At 35.8% G+C, this 25,228-nt stretch overlaps 1 protein-coding gene across 23 annotated transcripts in view; it reads left to right on the top strand.

Annotated features, from left to right (window-relative positions):
* Positions 1-25,228, top strand: part of AGBL3 (AGBL carboxypeptidase 3) — a 109,011-nt gene that overhangs the window by 14,084 nt on the left and 69,699 nt on the right. For 15 of the 23 annotated variants that reach the window (XM_020880033.2, XM_070465403.1, XM_070465419.1 and 12 more), the window contains 3 exons: positions 7,186-7,371; positions 21,559-21,666; positions 24,689-24,827. In XM_020880033.2, coding sequence (XP_020735692.2) covers positions 7,186-7,371; positions 21,559-21,666; positions 24,689-24,827 — 433 coding nt within the window. Of the gene's footprint in view, positions 1-7,185; positions 7,372-9,738; positions 12,906-21,558; positions 21,667-23,942; positions 24,258-24,688; positions 24,828-25,228 lie in introns of those variants that run through there. The other 8 variants (XM_070465478.1, XM_070465486.1, XM_070465480.1 and 5 more) reach the window with 6 other exon arrangements.

Below are 25,228 nucleotides of genomic sequence, written 5' to 3'. Positions count from 1 at the left end.
ATCCCTGGGTCAGGAAGATCCATTTTGAATTTATTTTTGTGTATGGTGTTAGAGAACTTTCTAATTTCATTCTTTTACATGTAACTGTCCGGTTTTCCCAGCACCACTTATTGAAGAGATTGTCTTTTCTTTATTGTATATTCTTGCCTCCTTTGTCATAGATTAATTGACCATAAGGGTAGGGGCTTATTTCTGGGTTTTCTGTCTTTTTCCATTGATGTACATGTTTACTTTTGTGCCAGTTGTTCAGTCGCTAAGTCGTGTCTGAAGCTTTGTGACCTCATAGACTGTAGCATGCCAGGCTCCTCTGTCCTCCACTGTCTCCCCGTTTGCTCATATTTCATGTCCATTGAGTCAGTGATGGTATCTAACCATCTCATCCTCTCTTGTCCCCTTCTCCTATTGCCTTCAGTCTTTCCCAGCATCAGCGTTTTGTGCCAGTACCATACTGATTTGTAGTATAGTCTGAAGTCAGGGAGCCTGATTCCTCTACCTCCATTTTTCTTTCTCAGGATTGCTGTGGCTATTTGGGGTTTTTTGTGTTTTCATACAAACTGAAAAAAGTTTTTTTCTAGTTCTGTGAAAAACTCCATTGGTAATTTGATAGGGATTGCACTGAATCTGTAGATTGCCTTGGGTAGTATAGTCATTTTGACAATATTGATCCTTCTGATCCAAAAACATCATATATCTTTCCATCTGCTTGTGTCATCTTCTATTTCTTTCATAAGTGTCTTATATTAATAATTTTCAGAGTACAGGTCTTTTGTCTCCTTTCGTAGGTTATTATTTTTGATGTGATGATAAATGGGATTGTTTTGTTAATTTCTCTTTCTGATCTCTCATTGTATAGGAATTTCCACAAGATATTTCTGTGTGTTGATTTTGTATACTGCAACTTTACCAAATTCATTGAGCTCTAGTACTTTTCTGGTAGCATCTTTAGGATTTCATATGTATAGCATCATGTTATCTGCAAACAGTGATGGTCTTACTACTTCTTTCCCAATTTGGACTCCTTTTTATTTATTTATGTATTTTCTTCTTAGATTGCCATGACTAGGACTCCCAAAACTATGTTGAATAAAAGTGGCAGCACTGAACATCCTTGCCTTGTGCCTGATCTTAGAGGGAATGCCTTTAGCTTTTCACCCTTGAGAATGATATTAGCTGTGGGTTTGTTACAGAGGCCTTTATTATGTTGAGATAAGTTCAGTCTATGCCCACTTTCTGGAGAGTTTTTTTTTAAATCATAAATGGCTGTTAAATTTTGTCGGACACTTTTTCTGCTTCTATTGAGATGATAATTTTTATTGTTCAATTTGTTGATGTGATGTATCACTGCATTATTTCACTGTGAAGAATTGCAGATATTGAAGAATTTTTGCATCCCTGGTATAAATCATGGTGTATAATCCTTTTAATATATTGTTGGGTTTGGATTGCTAGTATTTTGTTGAAGATTTTTGCACCTGTGTTCATCATTAACATTGGCCTGTAATTTTGTATGTGAGGGGTGTGTGTGGGTGTGTGGGTGTGGTATCTATGTCTGGTCTTGGTATCAGAGTGATGGTGGCCTCATAGAATGAGCTTGGGAGTGTTCCTTCCTCTGGAATTTTTTGGAAGAGTTTCAGAAGGATAGGTGTTAACTTTTCTAAATGTTTGATAGAATTTGCCTAAAGATAGTGGAAGTCATCTGCTCCTGGACTTTTGTTTATTGGAAGTTTTTTAATCGCTATTTCAATTTCAGTACTTGCTATTGGTCTATTTATAGTTTCTGTTTCTTCCCAGTTCAGTCTTGGAAGATTGTACCTTTCTAAGAATTTTGTCACTTTCTTCTAGGTTGTCTGTTGTATTGGCATATAGTTGTTTGTAGTAGTCTCTTATGTACCTTTGTATTTCTGTAGTGTCTGTTGTAACATCTCCTTTTTCATTTCTAATTTTATTGATTTGAGCCCTCCTTTTTTTATTGATTAGTCTGGCTAAAGATTTATCAATTTTGTTTATCTTTTCAAAGATCTAGCTTTTAGTTTCGTTGACCTTTTCTGTTGTTTTCTGTGTCTCTGATCCATTTATTTCTGCTCTGATCTTTATGATTTCTTCTACTAACATTGGGTTTTGTTTGTTCTTGTTTCTCTAGTTGCTTTAGGTGTAAGGTTAGGTTCTTTGAGATTTTTATTGTTTTCTGAAGTAAGACTGTATTGCTGTAAACTTCCCTCTTAGAACAGCTTTTGCTGCATCCCATAGGTTTTGGAATGTCATGTTAAGCTGATAGTCATACAAGTTTAAAGAAAGAAAGAAGAAAGCAAGTTGCTTCAGTCATGTCCGACTCTGCAATCCTATGGACTATAGCCCGCCAGGCTCCTCCGTTCATGGGATTTTCCAGGCAGGTTGTCATTTACTTCTCCAGGGGATCTTCCTGACCCAGGGATCGAACTCAAGTCTCCCATATTGTAGGCAGACTCTACCATCTGAGCCACCAGGAAATCCCCATACAAGTTTAAACACAGTCTAAAGGAGCTAAATTTTTATACTCTCCTGCCAGCATTTTATGATTTTGATGTTATATTTTATATCCTCATGCTTATCCTTTTAGCATTAATTATAATTATAATAGGTTTTACAGGATTTTTTGGATTGTTTTTAGTTTATGTACTGGCTTATTTTAGTGATCTTCAGTCCTTTTGTATATTTGCCTTTCCTGTTGTGATTTTCCCTGTCCTATAGACACTTGCTTTTTTTCTATCAGAGAAGGCCTTTCAGTATTCCTTTTAGTTTAGACTTAGTGTTGCTGTACTCTTAGTTTTTGCTTGTCTGAGAAATTCTCTCCCTCTCCATCTATTCTAAATGATAATCTTGCGGGGTGGAGTATCCCAGGTTACGGGATTTTCTCTTTCAGGACTTTGGCTGTATCATGCCACTCCCTTCTGACCTGCACAGTTTCTGCAGAGAAATTAAGCTTATGGAGGTTCCCTTGTAACTGACTGGTTTTCCCTTCCTGCCTGTAGAATCGTCTGTCTTTAACTTTTGCTGCTTTAATTATAATATGTCTCGATATGGATCTGTTTGTGTTCATCTTGTTTGGGACCCTTGGTGCTTCCTGTACTTGAATATCTGTTTCCTCCTTTAGATTTCAGGAAGTCTCAGCCATAATTTCTTCAAATATATTTTTGATCCCCTCTCTTCTCTCTTCTCTTTCTGGAGCCCCTTTTATGCATAGGTTGGCACTGTTTATATTATCCCATTAAGTCTCGTATGTTGCTTTTTTTTTTTTTTTTTTTGGTCTTTCTGTCTGCCATTCTAGACCAAATGGTAAAGAATGTGCCTTCAATGCAGGAGACCTGGGTTTGATCCCTGGATCAGAAAGATCTCCTGAAGAAGAGAATGGCAACCCACTCCAGTATTCTTGCCTAGAGATTTCCAGAGACAGACCAGGGGGTCACAAAGAGCTGGATACTACTGAGTGACTGACACACACATGCTCCTGTTCTGACTGGGTAATTTCCATTATTCCACCTCCCAGATCACTTGTTCATTCTTCAGTGGCACTTAGTCTGCTATTCATTGCTTCTGGATTGGCTTTTATCTTGGCAGCTGAATTAGCTAATTTTAATTGGTTCATCTTCATAGTCTAGTTCCTTGTTACAGTGATTTGCATTTCTAATGATAATCTTTCTTAATTTCTTTAGCATTTTTATAACTTCTTTTTTGAACTTGGAGCTTGGTCACTTGACCCCTTGATAAGTGAAGAGGTGTAATTGGTTTCGTAGTGTTTAGAGGCTGGGCTTGTGTAAGCTAGGGTTTCCTCTTTCTCTGTGGTTGTCATTGCCTAGTTGGGTTCTGTCTGCTCCCCAGTTTTTGGAGTAGAAGTCTTGAGCATTGGGTTGGATAAGGCTCCATTACCCTTGAGTGTATGCCCCTTCCCAGAAGAGGTGATTGCTGAAGCAAGTGTGCTCTTGTGGTTACAGTGCACCTGTGCCTCGCTTGTGTAGGCATCCGCAGTTCCTCTCAGAAGCAGCTCAAGGTCACATCCCTTTGTCCATTGTGTTTCACCCAGATCTAGTACAGGGCTGTGGTGTGGAGTAGACTGGGGCTGAGGACGTGGACATTGTGGCTGCAGGAATTGAGGTGGCTGTGCGGCTACCTTGTGACCTGGGCTGCCTCTCTGGCACACTTCTCCCTGGACCTGTCTGCCCCTCATCTGGTGCTGAGCTGCAGTGTGGGGTGGACGGAGCCCGAGCGCAGTCACTGGGAAACAGATTGTGGCATATTCTTGACCACGGCCTGCGTACCCAGGGTTTAGCACTTAGCTGCTTCACACATTGTTGTGGCACTGCCTGGTGTGAACACACTAACAGTGGTCTTCACAGCTCTGCCTGCATCACACCCAGGTACCCTGGTCTGATTCTGTGTAGTTAGATGAAATCTTTGCTCTTATCTGATGCCAGAATGTAGTATGGAGTGAGTGGGGACAGGGTGCTCACCCCTTCGGTTTGGGAAGTGCAGCAAGGCAGCAGCTGCCAGTGCAAGGGTCTCTCCACCCTGTCAGCCAACTCATGTGCACCCCTCACAGGTAGAGTCTAGGTTCCTCCAGCCCTTTTCTCTGTCTCAGTGGATTTCCCAGCAGGCAAGGGGGTTTGTCTCCTTGTGCAGGACCCAGGACTGGGATGCCCTGATTGTCTGTCTGCTCCCTCCCCAGGGTAAGGTTCTGCCCATGCAACCTTCTCTTCCTTACAGATCCCTCTCAGAGGCACAAGTCCTACCTGACTTGGTGCCCTTTTTATCTGTCTTACCAGGTTACATGAAGGTCTTTCTTGCTGCTTTAGTTGTACAGGAGACCTTCTGCCAGTTTGCAGTTAGTTTTCTCTGAGAATTGTGCCACGTGGAGGTTTTTTTAAATGTATTTGTTGGGAGGGGTGAGTACCTCATGGTACTAGTTTGTCATCTTGATCTTCCCCTGAAGTTCAAACTTTTAAGGTTTGCTTGATTTTTATATAAATTAAATGAAAGTGGTCATTATAGAGGACTTCACTTAACATAATAATTTACCTTGACATTGCTTTTTTTTTTGCCCATGCTGTGTGGTGGCATACAGGATCTTAGTTCCCTGACCAGGGATCCAAACCATGCCCCCTGCATTAGGAGCATAGTCTTAACCGCTGGAATGCCAGGAAAGTCCACCTTGACATTTCTTTAAATAATTAGTTCTTTAAATGCAACTACAGCATGATCAAATTTTAATTTTCCTAAACATTATGTTTTGGAAATACATCCTTTTGTAAAATGAAATATGCCTGTGTGAAGAGTTTCTATAATAAAGTCATTCATTTGCAAATGTACATGTATATGACTATCTTGATATATACTTGATTTTTAAAATTTTTACACTGTTTTAGAGTACTTTCAAATATACATTAAAATATTTCTTCTAAATATTCACATATCAGAGATATTCTGAAATTGAAGATAAGGTTTTTATTTTTTATTTTTTTTTATCATTTTCACCACCTTCCTGAAACAGATCTTCCTTTTTGAGATAACCATTGTTCTAGACTTTTTTCTTTTCATTTGTATACATACCTATACCCATACTCATAGAAAATTTATAGTACTATTTTGCAGACTTCTTCCCCCACATTTTCCTCTTTAAAATTTTGCCTGTCTGTTGGAAGAAAGATGGTAACTCACTATTTTAGCTAAGATTTTCTTGATTGCTACAGAAATTGAGAATTGTTTCCTATGCTTGACTATTTATATTCTGCCTTATTATGAATTACCCATTTATAATGATGCTTTGTTAACTTTGTTTATGTTGTTTCTGTTACTTAGAATTATTATGATGTTAAGTTTATTGTTACTTATTTATGGCTCTTTACTTTTATATCTGTTTAAGCTACAAAGACCTTCTCTACACCAAGATCATGAATATAATCTAAATTTCCTCTAAGTCCTTTTACCTACTTGTTTGGATTTTTGTATTTAATTTCTATATGAATTTACAAAATAGTAAGAGGTACAAATCTAATTTTATTTTCTAACTCATAAATAGCTACCTTGTCATTTTTGAGTCATACTGTAAATTAGACAAAATGTTGTCTATTCACATAATGGAATGCTAGATGATTAATAGCTGTTGGATAAATGGATCCAAGTAAAAGTCCTGAGAAATAGCAAGGGAAGGTAATATTATCCCTTATTTGCATATAGTAAGATTTATGTTCAAAGAGGCTGCATTGGCCAACCAAAATCATATAAAAACAGAGTGGTAGAATAGAACTCAGTTTGTCTGACTCCTAGTCCAGTTGTTAAATCTGCTGCTGCTGCTGCTAAGTCGCTTCAGTCGTGTCCGACTCTGTGCAACCCCATAGACGGCAGCCCACCAGGCTCCTCTGTCCCTGGGATTCTCCAGGCAAGAATACTGGAGTGGGTTGCCATTGGTATATCTACTACCGTACAAAAAATAGCCAAGAATTAAATCTAAAAACCCACATTTCAGAGGTGAAAGAGCAAAGGAGTCAGTGAGATAAAATGGAGAACCAAGTATGTGGAAAAAGAAAACTAGGAAGTATAACATCATAAAAAAAAAAGGGAACAGAGCTTAAAGAGGGATGGCTATCAACATCAAATTGATGGTCCATGATTATCCCATAAAAAGATGGCCACTGCATTACCTACTTGGAACAACAAAATTGTACTTTATGCAAATATGTTCCTGGGGTTATATCACATAGTGACCCTGGAATGAGAATTGAGAAGTTGTATCTCAGAGTTCACTAGTAAGCTCTGAGAATATAGTTCCAGTAGGTGGTCAGGAGTTAAGGTCAGTGTGTGTCTTTTAATGCATTAGACAAATGTTGCAGCCTCAGTTTGATTAAGTTTAAGAAGGCTTAGCCATAGTTTGCTAAAAAAATCGTAAGAAACAAGTATCTTTAGAGTAGCAGTGAGAATTTAGCATAAATTAATAGTATATAAGGTCAACAGCTATTTTCTAGCTATTCTGAAAATTATTTTAAAATTTCATTAATCTTTTATTTTTTTAAATGCCATGAAATACAACATTTTATAACAATATCCACAAGTATTCTTAAATTAATGTTATTAGAAAAAAATAGACTATGCAAAATAATTATAGGAATTGGGGTTTTTCTTCTTATCACTCATGATTGTATTTGAATCCTTTTTCAGCTGACTCTATTAGTGACCCATTTTTCCCCGGGACTACACAGATACTATTGGAATATCAGCTAGGGAGATGGGTGCCACGTCTTCGTGAACCACGAGATTTATATGGTGTCTCTTCTTCTGGTCCGCTGAGCCCAACACGGTGGCCATACCACTGTGAGGTCATTGATGAAAAAATCGAACATATTGGTATGTTCTTAGCAAGTTTTGGGGATTCAAACATTGGCAGACTTACTGTGCTAAACTTGACTTCAGTAAAAACACTCTTGGTATTAAATAGTATGTTCCAGCAGAAATATAACACAAACCATGTATATAATTTTTAATTTTTCAGTAGTTACATTTAAAAAGATAAAGTGAAATCAACTTCAAAATATATTTTATTTATTCAAAATATATTTAAAATATTTTACATTTTTTAATGTGAAATCTTTGAAATCTAGTCTATATTTATACTTACTTTTCAATTCAATTCCATTTTTTCTACATCCTTGTCAACACTATCTTTTGGCTTTTGGATAATAGCCATTGTCAACTTTAAAAAGTAGTCACAACCTAGAAGGTGAGAGTTATGTTTTATTTGGTGGGAATTTTTTAGGACTTCAAGCTCGGGAGACAGCATCTCTAGTAACCTTGAGACAGCTGTTCCAGGGAGGCAGGGGGAGGAGTCTGGTTATATAGAAGTTTGCAGCAAGGGGCAGGTAGTCTGAACGTCAAAAGATTATTGTTAATTAAGGAAAACTAGATTATCTCAAGAAATTTAGCGCTTTTCTATGTATGGGCTTAATGAAATAATTTTCTTATTGAAATTCTATGTGTGGGCTTATTAAAATCATTTTCATATTGAAATCATTTTCTAACTCTGGGCTTATTGAAATCATTCCTTTCATATGCATCTCAGCTATTTAGGGCATCCTACAATTTGATTACTCACATCCTTAGTTCCTCGCTGTGACATCCTTGTGTATTGATATGGCAGAAAATACTTCATTTCTCCATACACGTATAAGATGATGTCTCACTGTGGCTTTGATTTACAATTCTCTAAAGATTTTTGATGTTGACAATGCAATCTTTATCAAAATTTTACAATGGTATTTTTTTAATAGAAATAATAAACAACTCTAAATTCAGATGGAACCACAAAAGGCCACAAATTGTCATATCAGTATTGAGAAAGAACAAAGCTGGAGACATCACACATTCTGATTTCAAAATATATTACCAAAAAACTACAGTAACCAAAACAGTATGTCACTGGCATAAGGACACAAACATAGGCCTATGGAACAGAATTGTTTAGTCACTAGGTCATGTTCAACTCTTTGTGACCCCATGGACTGTAGCCTGTCAGGCTCATCTGTCCATTGGATTTCCCAGGCAGGAATACTGGAGTGGATTGCCATTTCCTTCCTCCAGGGGACTTTCCCCACCTAGGGATCAAACTCGCGTCTCCTGCATTGGCAGGCGGATTTAGACTTCAGAAATAAATCCATGCATAGGTGCCAACTGATATTTGACAAAAGTGCCAAGAATCCACAATGGGGGAGAGATAGTCTGTTTAAAAATGTTGAGAAAATTGGATGTCAACATGCAAAGGAATGAAATTGGGACTTTATCTTATAAAAAATCAACTTAAAACAGACTAAAGACAAACTTAAGGTCTGAAACTATAAAACAGCTAGAAAAAAACAAGGGGGAAGCTTCATGACATTGTTCTTGGCAGTGATATCATGGGTATGACAGGAAAAACACAGGCAACAAAAGTAAAAAAAGACAAATGGAAATATACATCAAACCAAAAAGCTTATGCACACAAAGGAAATAATCAAAATAGTGAAAAGGCAGCTTGTGGAATAAGGAAAAACATTTGCAAAGCATATTTGATAAGGGTTAATCCCTTGTGGCTCAACTGGTAAAGAATCTGCCTGCAATGCGGGAGACCTGGGTTCGATCCCTGGGTTGAGAAGGAGGCTACCCACTCCAGTATTCTGGCCTGGAGAATTCCATGCAAAGATTCGGACACAACTGAGTGACTTTCACATCACAAAATCTCTAAAATATAAAAGAATTTCTGTAGCTCACTAAGAGAAAAACTAATAACCAGAATAAAGGATGGGCTAAGAATTTAAATAGACAAACAAATGAACAATAAGTATATTTACTGACTTTTTATGTGAACTGTTTGATAAAAATACTTTGCCCATTTTGTTATTGGTTGTACTTTTCCTTTTCTTCTTGGTCTGTAAATGCTGCCTACATATTCAGGAGGTTGGCTTGCTCCTGCTTATGCTAAGTCATTTCAGTCATGTCCGACTGACTCTGTGCGACCCCATAGACGGCAGCCCGCCAGGCTCCTACGTCCAGGCAAGAATACTGGAGTGGGTTGGCTTACTATGTCATAGACCTGGCATTCTTTTCTTCTTAGTTTGTCACTTTATCATTCAGAAATTTTTAATTTTTATATAATCAATATGTCTACTGTTTTTTCTATGACTTCTGGGTTTTGAAATTCTCGTGTTTCTCTTAACACTTTTTTTGGTTGTTTTTTCACAGAGTGCCAGGCTAGGCTCCCTGTGTTATACAGCAACTTCTTACCAACTATCTGGGAAAGATTGAAGGCAGGAGGAGAAGGGGATGACAGAGGATGAGATGGTTGGATGGCATCACTGACTCAGTGCACATGAGTTTGAATAAGGTCCAGGAGTTGGTGATGGACAGGGAAGCCTGACTTGCTGCAATCCATGGGGTCACAAAGAGTCAGACACGACTGAGCAACTGAATGGCTAGTATATTTGAAAAGCAATTCAGATTAATAGTCCATAGGATCTGGTTGTTATGGTTCCTGAGGTAATGGTTTTAAGATGATGATAATGTGATGGGATTTATTAGTACAGGAAGGGTATAAACCAACATTTTAGGGGTGGGCTTAATGGCTCATTTAGCTGACTTTCCTATAGAATATGGTATTATATGGTAGCAGAAAGAATTTTGAATTCTTAAGGGTAGGTTCAATTCCTATGATTCTAAAAGTAAGAGAATTTAAACCTCTGTTTACTCTTATCAAAGTGACTTTTATCAGACATATTTCTTATGTTTATGGAGGGATGCTTGGTACTGTAGAAGCCTGATATTATAATGGGTAATGAGACGTGTCATATGCTTTGGACTAGCGTTAGATGACATCACGAACTCAATGGACATGAGTTAAGAGCAAATTCTGGGAGATATTGAAGGACAAGGAAGCCTGTTGTGCTGCAGTTCACGGGTTTGCAAAGAATTGGACACAACTTAGCAACTGAACAACAGCAGCAAGTATTAGTAGTATGAATTTTTTCTTCCAAATTCATAGGAAAAGATTGTTAGTGATAGTTTTGATTGTTTTGATAATGAAGTTGGTTGTGTGTAGATCTGGTATATAGGGCTATGGAGTGCTCCTAGCAACAGGATTATTGTGAAAATGTTTATTCTGATAATGTCTGCTTAAGAAAAATACAACAAATGGACCTGCTGCATATTCTACATTGAAACCTGATACAAGTTCAGAGTTTTCTGTTAAGTCAAGAAAGGCTCAGTTAGTTTCTGCTAGAGTGGAAATAAAATCATATAGCTAGGGTTCATGATGGGAAGATTATTTGTAAATGTTCTTGTGATGAGGGTTTTAAGGATGAAAGATCTATTTATTAAGAGAACCTATAAAAGAATAATTACTAGTGTTACTTCATATGAAATTGTGCTGCTGCTCACCAGGCTCCAATTAGTAAGTATTTTGAGTTGGAATCCCATCCAGCTCATAAGGTGGAATTTACAGCTAGATTTGATATAACTATAAATAATACTCCTAGACTTATATTAATGAGGGGGTAGGGTATAGCTAGGAGGATTCACATGATTAGGGTTAGAGTTAGGGCTAGGATTGGTACAGATGATGAATATGGAAATGGAGGGTGCAGCTGGTCATAGTGGTTCCTTAATGAATAAAATGACTGTTCAGCAGTGGGTTGTAATAGACCATATGGTCCTGTGATATTTGACCCTTTTCAGTTGCATATAACCTAAAATTTTTCATTCAATTAATGTTAGGAATGCTATGACTGAAAGAAGAGGATAATAACAAGTGTTAAGATATTAATTATAAACATTTTGTTAGGGAGAAGATTTGAATCTCTGGCTATAAAGGTTTAAGTTTTATGCAATTTCTGGGTTTTGCCATCTTAACAAACCCTGGTCTTGGGTAGATGTTTTCTATCTGTTAAATTGAGACTGTATCATTAACCAGTTTTAGCATAGTTTTTAAAGTGGAGCTTATTTCTCTTGTTCTTTCATACTGGAAGAAGTATATAATAGATAGAAACCAACCTGGATTACTTCAGTCTGAACTCAGAGATGACAGAGGATGAGATGGTTGGATGGCATCATTGACTCAGTGGACATGAGTTTGAGCAAGCTCTGGGAGTTGGTGATGGACAGGGAAGCCTGGCGTGCTGCACTCCATGGGGTTGCAGAGTCGGACACGACTGAGCGACTGAACTAAACTCAGATCATGTAGGATTTTAGTTGTTGAACAAATGAACCTTTAATGGTGGTTACACCATTGGGGTGTCCTGATCCAACATCAAGGTTGTGAACCCTAGTATTGTTTATACTAGTTATATCAGTCCTGGCTGTAAACATCAAGGTCGATATGAACTCTGGAATAGGATTATGCTGTTATCCCTATGCTGACTTGTTCTGATGGTCAGTTTTTTGCATCAGTAAGTGATAATGTGTTTTGACTGGTAAGTCTAGACTTTAAACCCTCAGAGGCTATTTTGTTCTCCAGGGTCACCCCAACCAAAATTGTTCACCCATATAAATTTTTGTTATCTCTTGGTGGTTTAGTTATTTAGACTATTTAGTTATTTAGACTAAGTTGTAGTTGATAAAGCTCCATAAGACCTTCTCATCTTGTTTTGTTATTCCTGTTTCTTCACAGTAAGGTCAGTTTCACTGATTGAAACTAAGAGACAGTAAAACCCTCCTGTGGCCATTCAAACAAGTCCTTATTTAGAGAACAAATGATTATGCTACTTTGGCTTGGTCAGGATGTTAATGGTTGTCACTGGGCAGGCAGTGCCTCTAATACTGGTTATGCTAGAGGTGATGTTTAGTCAACAGGCAGGGTTTGTGTTTGCCAAGTTCCTTTTACTTTTTAAAAATCTCACCTTGGGTGCCTGCCTGTATTGGATTAACAGTGTGTGTTTGATAAGTAGTTTAATGTTGAGGTGTATTAATATTTATTTACTGTTAATTATCAGTATATTTTTAGTTACCGATAAAACATGTACAAGGAAAAATACTTCTTGTTATTCATATTAACATTGTTGCCTCTATTAGTTCATAGATTAGTCCAATATAAATCTAGGAGTTGATTCACTTGTTACTGATATTAATGTAAAATTATTTTTGAGCTTTAATACTTTCTTAATTGCTGGCTGTTTTTGAACCAGCTATGGTGTTGCTTATTTTTACTCTCTAGATAAGGTTGTACACATTTCTAAAAAGCTATATCTTTTTTAGACTAACATTTAAAAATACATTAAAACTTATAAAAGATTTTTAGTAATTTTTAAAGTTGAACTAAAATTCTTTTCCTGGACAACCAGCTATCACCAGGCTCGTTAGAATCTTCTCACTACTTTGCTGCATAGATGAGTTGGTTCTAATAAACTGTTCATAAGTAGCTCATCTGGTTTTGGGATATTTAATTTAAGTTCTCTTTGTTAAATGTTTGTTGGTTAAATCATTGTGTGAAAGGTACAAGGGGTAAACTTCGTTTTTTGTTACTTTTTAGGCTTCTTTCATCACTCCCTAACAATATTTTCTCTATAGTGCCAGAAGATATTAAGTTTCTATCTCCTATACTTTGAATGTTGAATGAATATTTTAGTTTGCTTATACTAGTGGAATAGAGAAGGGTATTGGGCTAGATTTAACTCAAAGTATTCATAAATTATGAAATGGCCTAGGTGTAAACTGGGTGCGTTATTTAAGCTATGCTTTGATTTAATCCAAGCACACTTTCCAATAAGCTTTCTTTGTTATGACTTTTCTCCTCTCGTATGATCAATATTTGCTGTTAGATTATAGGGAATTATTACAGTGCTTGAGGAGGGTGATGGTTGGTGTGGGCATGCTTCATGGCCTTATTCGCTCTAAGCACTCTATTCTTAATTTACTAGTTAAATCCTCCTTTGGTTTTTCGCTTTCATAAAAAATGTTCATTTGGTGAACATAAATTCTTGAAGTAGAAAATGTAGCCCATTTCTTCCAATTCCATAAGTTACACCTTGGCCTAATGTTTTTTATGTATAACAATTATGCTTACTTTTCCTCCTTTTTAGGGTTTGCTGAAGATAGTGGTATGTAGTCTGCATTAGCAAGGGTTGGTGAGGTTTATCGGGTCTCGGTTATAGAACAGGCTCTTCTAGAGGAGTGAGAAGTGCCACCTAGTCATTTGAGTTTTGAGTTGCTGCAATTGGTACTCTAGCATATAATTTTTTTCCTGTAATTATTTGGGTTTAGGACTAAGCATAGTGGGGTATCTAATCCCAATTTGGGTCTTAGCTGTTGTGTAATCAGGAAATAATAAAGTCACTTTCATAGTCTCTTTTTATTTTAGTTACAACTTTTTATGGCTTAATTAAAACTATTTTATGTTACTCTTTAATATGCTTTACACCATATTTCTGTTGATTTGGGTTAATCATTATGACCACAGTGGCTGGCATGAGATTTACCAACCCTGTTAGTATAACTTAGTTGAACTTTTGTTTCTAGCTTAATTTTTATCACTGCTGCTTCCTGTAGGGGTGTGGTTAAGCAAGCTGTTATGAGCTACTAATGTTAGTGTGCTTGATGTCTGCATTGTGTAATTTTATTAAAACTAATAGAAAGACTGGGACCAAACCTATATGTTATTGAGTTAGTGAACTCATCTAGGCAATTTCAGTGCCTCACTTTCAGGCTTTAAGCGACATTAACATGTTGTAATATACTGAAATAACATGTATATTGTTGTTTTGTGTGATTTATGTTAGATTTAGTGTTAAAATTTTGACTGAAATGGTTGTCTAGGGGTCTAGGAGATGTCTGTCTATATAAATGGTGAATATCTAAGTAGTTTATTGATATGATTGGGGTTTATTTTCTTGGTCTGTCTAATCTCAGTGGACATGAGTTTGAGCAAATTCCAGGAGATAGTGAAGGACAGGGAAACCTGGTATGCTACAGTCCACGGGGTTGCAAAGAGTCGGACACGACTAAGTGAATAACAGCAACAATCTTGGGTATTAAGTTGTCTTTGTTATTGGGTAGATGGCCAGGTTCTATGTATTTATATACTTTTGCCTTGTTTGGGGGGTTTGGGAGGGCATTATGGGCATATAGAGCATGGGATTTTTTTTTTTTTTTTAGAGCATGGGATTTAGTAGGGTGTAAGGGCGGTTTGTTAAACAGATCCATTACCTATTCACATGTTCATATGTATGTATGTGTATGTGCATATACATGTATGTTTGTCTGCAATTATCTTTATGTCCTATAACCATTGACTGAATAAACCTAATACCTTATGGTTGATGATGCTGGTAAATAATATTCAATTAAAGTCCAGCTACAGTTTTTTTTTTTTGACTGTGTCAAGGCCTCAGAAATAGCTGAGTCATACTGTCCCTTAAAAGTTAAAAAATACCAAATACATGAAATAACAGATATGTGTGAAACATGGGCTTATTAGTCCTTAGTCCACTGAGATATCTTATTTAAGAGGAAAGAGTGGGTGATTTTAGGTGAGATGGTCCTGAAATAAGACCCAGGTGCCTGATAAAGTTAATAGAAACCCATAAGTTATGGGCCTGGAGCAAGAAGAGGGACATCTCATTCCATTTATTTCAGAGTAAGTTGTAGCCATTCTTACATTTCACCTCTAAAGTTCAGTCTTTGTGATTCTTTTTTTATTTTGAGCTAAATTCTACATTCAATGAAATGTACAAATCTCAGTATATCGTCTGTGAATTTTAACAAATGCATATGTCTGTGTAATCCAAATCCCTACCACAGTATACAACAATGTCATTGCAATCACTTGGAAATTTTAAATACTTAGGTGTGAATTTAACAAAACACCTTTAAGACTTGTATGCTTAAAACTACACAATGCTAATGAAAGGCATCAAAGGAGATGTCAATAAAACTCCATGATCATTGATTGGAAAACCCAATCTAGTAAAGGTGTCAGTTCTTCCCAAATTAATATATAGTTTCCAGGCAATTCCTGTCAAGACTTTTTGAAGATAAAGACATATTTATATGGATAGTTAAAATAACTAGAATAGTTAAAATAATTTGAAAGGAAGCATAAAGTGGGAGCAATCAGCTTACCCAATTTCAAGACCTTTTATGTAGCTACAGCGGTCACAGCCTTGTGGTATTAGTGAACGGATATATGTATAGATAGATTAGTGAAACAGAATAGAGACTGGATGCTTTTCCCTATAAGATCAAAGACAAGACAAGGATATCTGCTTTTGTCATTCATATACACACATTTGCAGTGTGAATAAGTTTGATCCTTACCTCACACCGTATAAAAAAAATTAATTCCAAATGGATGAAGACCTAAATGTAACAGCCAAAATTATAAAGCTTTTAGAAAAAAAATATAGAGCTAAATCTTTATGATCTTGGATTTGGCAATGGATTCTTAGTTAAAAGACCAAAAGTATAAGCAACAGAAACAAGAAAAATAAATAAACTGGATTTTATCAAAACTTAAAACTTTCATTCTACAAAGGAAACTATCAAAAACAAGAAAATACAACCTAAAGAATGAAAGAGAATATTTGCAAACAATTATATCTTATAAAGGACCTGTAAAGAACATACAGAACTCTTATAACTCACAGTAAAAGACAACCCAGTTTAAAAGTGCCAAGGGATCTGAATAAACATTTCTCTAAAGAAGAACACATGGCCAGTAAACACATGAAAAGATGTTCATCATCTTTAGTCACTAGGGCAGTGCAAATTAATATTACAATGAGATACCATTTTATACTCACTAGGCTGACTAGAATAAAAAATCAGATGACAAAGTTGATGGGAAATCAGAACCCTCAAATCTTACAGCTACTTTGGGAAAGTTGGGCACTTCTTTCCAAAGTGTATTAGGGTTCCCATTTGACCCAACAGTTCTATTCCTGTTATATACCTACGAGAAATGAAAACATGCCCCCAAAAAAGTACATGAGTGTTACTATGCCAACATGACTCGTAATAGCCCAAGGTGGAAACAACCCAGATGTCCATCAGTGGATGAAAGGCTAAACTAAGTGTGGTATACCCACATGGACTATTAATTGTATGTAAAAAGGAATGAGGTGCTCATACATGCTGCAACAGGGATTCACCTTGAAAACATTAAGAAGCCAGACACAAAAGGACAAACATTGTATGATTCCATTTAACTGATCAGTCCAGAATAGGCAAATATATACAGAAAGTAGATTAATGGTTGCTTAGAGGCTTGAAGACTAGGAGATTGGAGAGTGATAGCCGAAGTGTACAGTGTTTTTTGGAAAGTGATCAAATGAACACCTGATTTATAATAAAAGTGAAATTTCAGAAGACTAATTGAAAAGTAGTCTTTTCAATGAATAGTGCTAGAATAACTGGATTTCAGTATTTAAAAAATGAAAACCCACTTCACTCCTACAGGTTGGTTGTAGATGTAAATGTACATCTACATTTAAAAACAACAAAACTTCCAGAAAACAATACAGGATAATATCTTCATGATACTGAAATTGGCAAAGAATAAAATGGAACACATTTTATTAATGGAACATATTAATAAAAAGGAATAAAACATGATAACCATAAGGGAAAGTTTTGAAAATTTTGACTATAGCAAAGTCAAGAACTTCAGTACATTATAAAAAAAAAATCAAAGCAAGTTATAGATTGGGATTTTATATTTGCAGTCTGCAATATATACCTGTCAAAGAGGTCACATCTAGAATATACAAAAACCCTTCTACAAATAATAAGGAAAAGACAACCCAGTTGGAAAACAGGCAAGAGATTTGAACAGGCACATTATTAAAAAAGATATCCAAATGGATATGTTTACTTATCCCTGAACCTTACTATGAGGAGGTGTCTCATTGTGGTTTTAATGTGCATTTCCGATTATTAACAAGGCTGAGTATACTGTTTCTTAAAAATCATGAGAGACCAGGTTTTAACTTGTACTAAACATTGGTGAGAATGTGGAGCAGCTACAGCCTTCATAACCTGCTAATGGGTATGTAAGGTGGTATAACTACTTTGGATTACAGCTTTGTATGGTCTACTAAAATTGAAGCTACACATGCCCTATGATCTAGAATCCTTACTCCCAGATATATACCCAAGAGAAATGTGGGCACATATGCTCGCTGTTTGTAGCACTGTTGTTCATAATACCCCCAAACCAACAGAGCCCCAATGTCCATTACAAGTAGAAGCTGATAAATAAATTATAACATTTTTATAGTTACATATTTTATAGCAATTAAAATGAACAAATTACAGCCACATACCATGACTGATTTCACAAATATATGTTTAAAAGCACAGAATATATTCTATGTAGTTCAGTTTATGTAAAGTTCAAAAGTAGGCAAAACAAAACTATAGTTTCATGTGTATATTTTTGTAAATATAAACTAGATATTATATATAGGTATATATGTGAATACTTAAGTTGAAAATTATAAAGGAAAATAGGAAGTGATTATACTAGAAGGCTAATGGTTACCTTTAAAGGTGGTGATTAGAAGGGGACATGAGTGGGGCACCTGTGATACCTGCAATATAGTATTTCTTGACCTGAGTGGTATCTGCTTTGTGATAAATCACTGAGCTATATTTCTTTGTTTCTGTACTTTTCATAAGTATAATTCCTAATAAACAATTTGTTTAAACATTTGGTTTGTTTCTGGTTATGTGAGCTATAGATGGTAGTATGTTTTGGTAGATTTGAAAAGTGAGCACAAATAATTGGCAAAAAAAGAAATACATCAGTGCAACAGAATAGAATCCAGAAAGAGACCAAGTGATTGTTGACAGAGAACCAAAACCATCCAGTGGGAATAAAGAAAAATTCTTTTCAATAATTTGTGCTGTAATGACTTGGGATCCATGTAGAAAACAATAAACCTTGACCTCTATCTCACTTAATACACTAAAATTTAATTCAAAATAGATTGTAGACCTAAACATGAAAGTTAACATTTTAAAGTCCTAAAAGAAAACCAGACAGTATCTTCATAACCAGAGAATAAGGCAACAATACTGTAGGGAGACTCCAGAAAGAAAAAGGAAGCAATGAAAATATTAATAAACTTGACTTCATTGGTATTAAAAATTCTTATCAAAAGACACAGTGAATAAAATGAAAAGGCAAGCCACAGTCTGTAAGAAAACATTCCCAATGTATATCTGACAAAGGACTTGTATGCAGAATATATGAATAAATATTTTTAAAAAAAACAGTTAAAAATGGGGAAAAGACTTGAGCAAACTTTTCTTTTTTTTTTTTTTTTTGAGCAAACTTTTCTTAAAGCACGACATATAATGGCTAAGGAACATACGGGAAAATGTTCAACATAGGAAATAAAAATTAAAATCACACTGAGATAACAACTTTACGTCTGGGATGGCAACAGTTTTTGTTTTTTTTTTTAATAAGGCTGACAACTCCAAATAATAGAATGTAGAACTGAAATTCTAATACAAAAGGTTTGGTGGTAGGTTTTTTTTTTTAACAAAAACAACAAAAAATATATATGCATCTACTCTGTGACCAACAGTTCTACTCCTCGGTATTTAGAGAAATTAAAATATATGTCTTCAAAAATAGTTGCATATAATTTTAATTTTCATATTTATTCACAAAAGTAAAAAACTGGAACCACTTCAGAAGTAGAAGAATGGATACCCAAACTATGGTATAGCCATACAGTGGCATACGTATCAACAATAAAAAGGAAAATAAAACCTGGTAAACATAACATAGATGAATTCCAAAAACATTATACTGAGTTAAAGAGGCCCGAAACAGATGACTATATATGATTCCAATTATATGAAGTTGTAGAATAGGCAGACTGGTTTACAGTCACAGAAACCAGTGGTAGGGGTTGACTTGAAAGGGCAAGAGGAAACTTTCTAAGATGATAAAAAAAAATGTTCTATATTTTGATAGGTGTGTTTACATGATTATATACTTTTAAAACTCATTAAACTGTACTGTTTTATGAGTGTATCATATATAATATGTAAATTTTTCTCAATTTAAAAAGTAGCCATGATTCTCCATGTGGATCCAAGTATCCTCACCCTTTGAAATACCACTTTGTGTCTCCTTCCATGAAGAGGTATACTCTTGCCCTATCCCTAGAATCTGAGATAGCCTTGTGACTTGCTTTAGCCAGATTGAGTGTGGCAGAAAAGAAAGCATGCCAGTGTTGATCTAGGCATCAAGAGCCTGTACACTTTTGCTTTCTCTTAAACCCTGTTCAGCCACCATGGAACGATTCCTTGCTAGCTTTCTGGATAATGAGAGTGAAGCAGAGATGAGCTGAGGTTATCCTAGATCAGCCAGCCTCCAGCTAAACCTGCAGCTGATCAAGATACATGACTGGACCTAACCCATACCAAAAGAATCACCAAGCTGAGATAACTAAGATTTGGGGAGATTTCTTATGTAGGAAAAGCTAAGGCTTAGAGTCCAGGCTCTGTAGTAATAAACTATAGCCCATGGGCCAGATATAGCCCATCACTTATTCTGAACCTTTTATTCAGCATTGGAAAGTGGAACATAAATTAATCTTGGGAGAGGAACACCTTTTATAATCAATAGCCAAAGAATTTATATTAATAAAACACCACAGTTACAGGAATACAGCCTGTCAATAGGTTTTCTAAAGTAGTCTCGAAGTTTACAGGGATGGCAAGTCATATTCCATTTGTACACAGACATCAGGTTAATTCCTCTGTGAACCTTTTAAGAAGAGGGAGAAGGAAATGAAACAACTTTGTAACCTAAGTGAGAAAAGGTATCCTCAAATTGCATGAAGATGAGATTACTGTACTATTTAAAGGCCAGACTGTACAGCTTTTTGTATCAAGATGGTTAAAAAAAAAAAAGCAAAGAGCTAAAATACCCCAAAATTTCAAAACAGGTGCTGTATTATCAGTTCATTGTTAATTTTGGTTTGAGTTGATTGTTTTCAACTAATGAGAGTCTCACTTCTAAATTTTAATTTGTTTTATTGTTTTTTATCAGTTGTGTTGTGTGTTGTTGTTAACCCTGCAAAGTACACTGTTGAATATTTGCATTGATATTCTGCTCTGTGCTTTTTCTGTAGCTAGACTTGACCCTTATTCATCATGTCAAATACACTTCTGCTGCTAAAACAGTTGTACATATAACACCAAAAACGTATTTGTCCAGTAACACTTGTTTCTCATCACCAAGTTCTTTTTGTTTCAGCAAATGTATTTGGGATCATAGAGGCTGGCTCCCTCTACTGGAGCATTTCTATTCCAAGAGCGAAGCACAGTCTGACACACAGCAGCCAATAATAAGTAGTATAAGTAGAATGAGTCATCACCAAATTCTTGTCTGCTAAAAAGTGGGAACAACAGGAGTGGTTGGACCGTGAAGTCATTTTTTCCCAACCAGGTAGATCATGGTCAAAAATCTGGCCCTAAAAATAATGAAGAGCAGGAAAGCTGGTATAGGTAAAGGAAAAGATGTGGCTCCAAGGACTGCCTTCCAGTGGGGAGACAAAAGAAACTTGAACCATGCGTGCAAGCTTAGGGGGCAACCATGAGGAAGCAAGAGACTGAAGATGCAGGGGAAGGGAGAATAAAAAGGTGAGTAAGTTTCCCAAAGATAGGTTAGAGAGGCATCATGCACCCAGGAGTAATAGAATCTTTAGCATTATATCTGTGGTGACACAAAATAATCATGAACTATATAATGACTTAGAACCAAGGTGCAGATTGGAGTAGGAAATGGCCACCCACTCCAGTATTCTTGCCTGGAAAACCCCATGGACAGAGGAGACTGGTCCATGGGTTTCACAAAAAGTCAGACATGAGCACAAGTTGTGAATAAGATGTTATGGGTTTTGTTAAAGTGTGACCATGCTCATTATTACTTTCAATGAGAAATCCAGCTTTGCTGGATTTGAGCCTAGATCTACCAATGAATAATTTGAAAATATACAATAAAATCTTACTGCTTTATTTTGAAGTCATATTCAAATAATGGTTTTTCTCCAGATTGGACCCCTTTGAATCCTGAGCCAATGTACATCCCCACGGGCCTGGAGATGGAACCCCTTTATGCAAACTCCAAGGAAGAAACTGTGGTTTATCTAGCCGAAGATGGTGGGTACATAATGAGACATGTTGTGATAAAATATAATAATTTGGTGTCTGGGCTAATCTATTAGTTGTATTTGTTCTGCTGTGTATAGGGGAAATTGCCAATTACCAGGAAATCCCTGACTCCATAACCATGTTTGGTTAATATTGATCCAGATGTTGATTCAGTGCTAATTGTATTCTTGAAGGTGCATACTGCAGTTTATGCACAGTTATTTTATTTTTTTTAAAGGATTTTTTTTTAATGTGGACCATTTTTTTTTTAGAAGTCTTTATTGAATTTGCTATAATATTACTTCTGTTTTATGTTTTGGTTTCTGGCCAAGAGGCATGTGGGGTCTTAGCTCCCTGACCAGGGATCAAACTTACATCCTCTGCATTGAAAGGTGAAATATTAACCACTGGACCACCAGGGAAGTCCCCACAGTTATTTTAAAATGAAGCATCATGTTGACCATGAGAATGAAGAGTTTTATTGAGATGGAATTAAACTTTACATTAGTTTTCAAAGATATATCTAGCAGAGTGCTCTGCACCTGTCTGTCTATAGATCACATTCATGCAGTCTTTCAAATGGTTTATTTTCATTTCACGCCAGTTTGATGCATGGCTTGGGATTGCCAAAAAAACATCCCACATCACAAATACTATCCAAGATTATATCTCAGGAAAGTGTTCTTAACACTCAGGATTAATAATTGGCACTTTGAGAGTTCCAGTAATGTAAAAATCTCTGCTTTATGGTCAGGTGTACTAATAATCAAACATAGAAGTCTCAACCTGTATTCTAAACTGCTGCTCCTGAAACCCTAATGTCAGGAAGTATGGGACTCCTGTACAGTTTCACCATCACATTTGTATATCTTAGAGTATATATTAAAGATAACTTCCAGGGAACATGTATTTTATTTAAAGAGTTGGCAAAATAGAGGAATTCACAGGGATTGCTTCCTATATAGTAAGCAATCATATATTACAGATTACAGAAATGATTACAGAAATCATATATTCATGCATTTTTAAACAACTAAGGTGAGAAAAGCACCTCTGATTTTTTCAATTTGATTTCAAATATTTAGCCAGCTAACCTACCTTATAACTTCCACACATAACTTAAATGAGATATAATATAAAATTAAAGTAGCTGAGGTGAGTCAGTCAAGGTCTTGTCAGGAATTGCATGGCAAACTTAATTTAAGAAATTTTAATGAAAAGATATCCTATAAAAGGGTGGACAGAATCAAGGGAGACTAATAAGGGATGGTGAGACAACCCTGAGTTGTCAACAGAAACAGAATCACTGTTTCTCCTCGACACGAAAGGGAAAGAGCAGACTGGTGTCGAGACCTGTAGCTGTAGGAGAAGGAAGTCCCCAAACAACTGGACATAAAGAATTTGGGGTTCACATTTTTTCTTTTAAATATTTTTATTTCTTTAAAGATATTGTTCCATTATCTCATGACTTCTGTTTTCTTTAAGAAAAAGTCAGACATAATTTATATCATTGTTCCACATTATATATGCTATGTCTTCTGTCTGTGATTTGCCTAGATTTGGTTATCGTTGCATTTATCCTGCTTGGAGTTTGCTGAACATCTTGGATCCATAGTTTATTAGTTCTGTCTATCCAAATTTGAAAAATTTTCAACCATTATTTCTTCACACAATTTCTCCATGATATTTTCTTTTCTGTCCTTTGGAATTTCAAGTATAAATGTGGTAGATTTCTAGTTATGTCCCACATTCACTGGATCTTTGTTCTTTTTTTTATCTCTGGTCTTGAGTTTGGATAATTGTATTCATTTGTTTGTAAGTTCACTGAGTCTTTTTTTTTTTTTTTTTTTTTTGCAATATTCAATTTCTCTTAAACCCGTCTGGTAAATCTTTCATTTCTGTTATTATACTTTTTATTTTTAGAATTTTCATTCTTTTTATAGTTTCCTTTTTAAATTAGATGATCTGTTTATTCATTATCTTTTCCTTTTAACATAAATTCAGAGTCTTTCTCTGTTAATCGTACCATCTGAGTTATCTTTGGGTCTGTTAAATATATAAATATTTATTGGATCACATTTCCTCATTCTCTGTATGCTTCATAATTTTTTTTAATCACATGTGGGAAATTGTGAAAGACATGTTTTGGAGTTTTCTTTTTTTAAATTGCATTGAATTTTTTTCTGGTAGGCAGCTAAATTGCTGACAAATCATTTTGCTTCTTTTAGAATTGGTTTACTTTCTCTATAAAAACAGATCTGTTTTTATTTTGTCCTTCATTCTAGGTCATGACCCTTCTCCTAAATGTGGTTTTTATGCCTAATGTTCAGCATTTCTAGAGTCACAGTTGAACGCCTGCCGTGCTCAGTGAAGCCTTTCTATTTGGATAAGGTGGAGTTTCAGTCTATGCCAGGATGTTTATCCTCTGCTGTCTCAGGAGCACTCTGTCCTGTCTCCTCAGCCTTACCTGTGCTTGTACAGCCATGTCTGCAGCCAGGCAGCCACCATGTGGACTCCCGAAGCCCGCCCTCTATGTAGCTTCTTCTTCTAGTACCGAGGGTGCTAATTTCAGCAGCCCTAGGCAGCAGTTGTGCCTCCTCAGCTCACCAAGACTGTTATGCTATCCTTAAGTGTCATCTTTCTAAGAGGTAAAAAATACTCCCAAGAAGAAATCTAATGTAGTTCTAATCTTTGTGTTGTCTGAATGCATGGAAATAGTTAATTCGTATTTTTTTTTTTTTTTGGTCCAGTTTTATAGTCATTTACAGTGAAAAGACAGTTTCAGGGACAATTACTTCATTATAACCAGAAGTAGAATTCATGTATTTCTACTGTGAGAAATACATGAACTTATTTTAGGCATTGCTTCTCTAATCTAAGTACTCAGGCTTTCTTATTTCCACATAAACCTATATGTCAGTAAAATGTATAACCCCTAGTGACACTTCAGTTATACTGTAGCTTCAAACTCTATGCAGAATAGCCTATAGACTTTAGATATGGCTTGAACATCTTTATGGTCTCTCATCAGCCTACAAAGAGCCGTGTTTTGTGTATTCCCGAGTTGGGGGCAACCGGACACCCTTGAAGCAGCCTGTGGATAACTGTGACGATACTTTGATGTTTGAAGCAAGGTTTGAGAGTGGTAATCTACAGAAGGTAGTCAAAGTGTAGGTTTTAATTATTTTTATTTGAGGAATTAGACTATCAACTATTTCCTGTATTAGGTACAATAGTTTTAGTATCCATTGCTGAACTATAATTCCTTGAAGTGTAGATGCTAATTAGAGATTATCGTAAGAGGGTAGGTATGGAAGGTTCTGGATTCAAACAATTTTGAGAGCTATGAATTAAAATTCAGCAGGTTTCTGTAGTGTACATTTTTAGTATGCCAGTATGAACTGTTAAACACACATGAACACTGCTTCTCCAACTTTTTAATGGAATAGGTCTTCAGATGAGTGTTCTATAAAACATGCTTGGGAATATGCATACAATTCAAGGATATTCTTTTTTTTTTTTTTAATTTTATGATTCTACATATACTTATCACCTAGATTCAATAGCTCTT

The sequence above is a fragment of the Odocoileus virginianus genome, chromosome 1 (genome assembly GCF_023699985.2).
Source record: "Odocoileus virginianus isolate 20LAN1187 ecotype Illinois chromosome 1, Ovbor_1.2, whole genome shotgun sequence".
NCBI lineage: Eukaryota > Metazoa > Chordata > Mammalia > Artiodactyla > Cervidae > Odocoileus > Odocoileus virginianus.
This window is presented reverse-complemented; position numbering and strand designations above follow the sequence as displayed.